General features: G+C 17.4%; 1 protein-coding gene across 1 annotated transcript; it reads left to right on the top strand.

The window, feature by feature from the left end:
* Nucleotides 1-134: 134 nt before the first annotated feature.
* Nucleotides 135-1751, top strand: PGAL8A_00077700 (conserved Plasmodium protein, unknown function; the record flags this gene model as incomplete). The annotated part of the gene is made up of 1 exon (XM_028670211.1): nt 135-1751. The coding sequence occupies one exon, from the start codon at nt 135-137 to the stop codon at nt 1749-1751; it is 1617 nt and encodes a 538-aa protein (XP_028525897.1).
* Between the last annotated feature and the right edge of the window lie 1820 nt (nt 1752-3571).

Genomic DNA, 3571 nt, shown 5'->3' with positions numbered 1-3571 from the left:
AAAAAAAAAAAAAAAAAAAAAAAAAAAAATTGGTATTAAATGCTTATAAAAGAAAATAGTATTAAAATTAAATATAGAAAAAAAAAAAAAAAAACAAAATAAATGGTAAAAAAAAGAAATGAAAACATACAAAAATGATTAAATCTTTTATAAACAATGGAATAAAAATATATTCTTTAACATCTGGTAAGTTAAGTCCAGAATATACAAATGTAGATGGAAAGAAAAGTAAAAATAAAAATTTGCGTTCAGATTATAACGAAAATTCAGTTGAAATTTTACATGATTTAGAGTTTTCACAGAAAAGTGATGAAATAAAAATAAGTGATGATGAAAGGTATATATGTATAAGTGGATGTTATCCTCCTCAAGTAGGATTATATGATACAAAAGAATTATCAATAAAACATAGAAGACATTTTGATGAAGAAGTAGTAAATTTTGAGTTTTTAAGTAATAATTATGAAAAATTGGTTTTTTTATGTAAAAATAGATATTTAGAATTTCATAATGCAGCAGGAAAGTATTATAAAATGCGTATACCTAGAGAAGGAAGAAATTTAATGTATAATAAAGAAAACTCAAATTTATATATATGTGCATCTTATGAGGATATATATATTTTAAATTTACAAAAAGGTTGTTATCAAAATTCTATAACTACAAAAAATGAAAGCAATAATTTTATATGTAAAAATCTACATTTGCCTATATTTGCCACAGGGGGATCAAACGGTTTTTTAGAAATATGGGATGAAAGAATAAAAAAAAGTTTAAATTTTTTAAATATAAATGAATATGATGAATTAACCAGTGGATCTTTTTCTGATAATGGATTAAAAATAGGTGTTGGAACTAGTAATGGGATAATAAAATTGTTTGATATTAGGCATAATAAGCCTTTACTTATTAAAGATCATTGTAATGATTTACCTATTAAAAAATTAGAATTTCTTAAAATAAATAATAACAAATATTTTTATAATAATGATGATGATAAAAATTTTTCTACATATAACGAATGTATTGCCTCTTCAGATAGTAATTGCATTAAAATTTACTCAGAAAATAAAAGTCTTTTATCCTTACAAATAATTAAATTTGATGATGAAAAAAGCAATAAAAAAAACAAGTTATTAAATAATGACTCTATAAATATTAATTCTTTTACTTTTTATAAAAACTCAGGGTTATGTTTTATACCTTGTGATAACAAAAAAGTTTTTATATATTTCATTCCTTTTATTGGATTAGCTCCAAAGTGGTGCAATTTTCTTGATAATATGACAGAAGAATTAGAAGAAAAAGAAAGATATAGAAGAAATGATACTGATGATTACTCGAATGAATTATTTGATGATTACGTATTTTTAACTAGCCAACAAGTGGACCAATTAAATATAAACCATTTGAAGGGAACAAAAAATTTAATTTCTTATTTACATGGTTATTATATTCCTACAAAAATTTATGCGGACATTAAAAGTGTTATAGATCAAAATAATTTTGAACAAATTAAAAAAACAATCATACAAAAAAAATTAGAAAGTAAACAACAAATGCGTATACCTCAGAAAAATGCATTAGTGAATAAAGAATATGTACATAATTTATTAAATAAAGTTCAGAAGAAAATAGATAAAAAACAAAAAGTTATGTATGATGCAGAACAATTATTACAAGATAAAAGATTTAATAAATTATTTTATGATCCAGAATATATGATTGAAACTGTACATTTAAATAAATAAGAAAATATATGGCATACCTTGTCCCCAAAAATATATTAATATTAAATTTGTAAGAAATTTAATTTTTTTTTTTTTTATTTAAATTTTTTAAGCTATAATTTCTTAAATGTAGATATATTTACAATTTAAAAATAATTTTTTTTCTTTGTTTACCTTTTTATTTAAATATATTTTTAAAAATGTATTTTTCTTATTTAAAATTTTTACATTTTTATTGTATTTTTGTCTATTCTCTTATTATGATCACATAATTAAAATATGAAAATTTTGTTTATGTTATATAATTTTTAAAACTGAGAAAAAAAGTTTATATATATATATATATATTTATTAAATTAAGTAATTTACATGTATAAGTAATACAATTAGTAATTAAATAAATATATTCTTATAAATGAGACAGAAATAATATATTAATTATTAAGGCTTAATTTTTTTTTTTTTTTTTTTTTTTAAATTTATTTATTACTCTTTTTATTTTTTTTTTTTAAATGTTATGTGAAATGTAAATATAAAGCATATAGAACAAACAAATAATAAATTAAAAAAAAAATAATGGTTTTAATTATAAATTAAAAAAATAAAAAGTCTCGATTAAAAAACTTCGGTTAATACTTCACATATTTATTAAGATTTAAGAACATTTTATATTATTTAAAACAGAAAGAAAAAAAGAAAAATCGTGTGTTAATATAAAAAAAAAAAAAAAAAAGGAAATTTTTTCTTTTTTTTTTTCATTGCTTTAATACACTAGATAGTGTGTGTGTAAATGTAAAATAGTTCTTTCTTTCCTTCTTTCTTCTTTTCTTGATTTTAAATATATAGCTTATATTTTCATTATAAAAACAAACAAATCATAGAAATGCACTATAGAATTTGAAATTGGATTAAATATTATACATTTATTTAGTAAAATTTTTATTTTAATAAAATGATTGCTACTACTATTATTTATAGGAATATTTTTTTATAATTCTGTGTTCTAAATATCATTGTTTCATAATTTTTCCTTTTTTTCTTTTCTTATTTCTTTTTTTTTTTTTTTTTTTTTTTGTTTTTTTTATTTNTTTTTTTTTTTTTTTTTTTTTTTTTTTTTTTTTTTTTTTTTTTTTTTTTTTTTCTTTTGATTTTATCATTTTTTTTTTTTTTTTTAAATATTTTTCAATAACATGAAAAATTTCTATTTATAATTATTTTTATTTATCACAATTTTTAAAAAATTTCTTTTCATCTACAACTTATCTTTTTATAATTAATTCTGTAGTAACCGTTGTTAGAATGACAACATAATAAAAATTCTAGAAATTACACATTTAACAACATATTTAATATTAGACTTTTTTTTTATTTTTAATTTTTTTATTCTTTTTTTTTTTTTTTTTTTTTTTAAGAAAAATTATTTGTTTAAAGAAAAGAAATATTAATGATAAAATTGATGAGATTACATATTAATGATTCTAATTCTTCTACTATTTATAGCTATATAAAAAATATATATATATATATATATATATAATTATTTTAACGAATCTTTAATCTTTACATATTTTATAAATGTGCATGGTTGTATTTTTATACATTATTTTCCTATTTTCTACTTCATCTATAACTTTTTTTTTTATTTATTATTTATTAGAATATTTTCTTTCTTATCATTTTTTTCTCCAAATCCTTTATTATTCATTCCGATTTATTTTCTTTTTTTTTATTTTACTACTTTTAGTTTAATTTTTTTTTATTATAACAACGGTTTATTTTTTTTTTAAAATAACATTATTTCTTTTTTCTATAAATTGATATATTTCTTCTATTATTTTACA

The sequence above is a fragment of the Plasmodium gallinaceum genome (genome assembly GCF_900005855.1).
Source record: "Plasmodium gallinaceum strain 8A genome assembly, contig: PGAL8A_v1_60, whole genome shotgun sequence".
NCBI classification, from domain to species: Eukaryota; Apicomplexa; class Aconoidasida; order Haemosporida; family Plasmodiidae; genus Plasmodium; species Plasmodium gallinaceum.
This window is presented reverse-complemented; position numbering and strand designations above follow the sequence as displayed.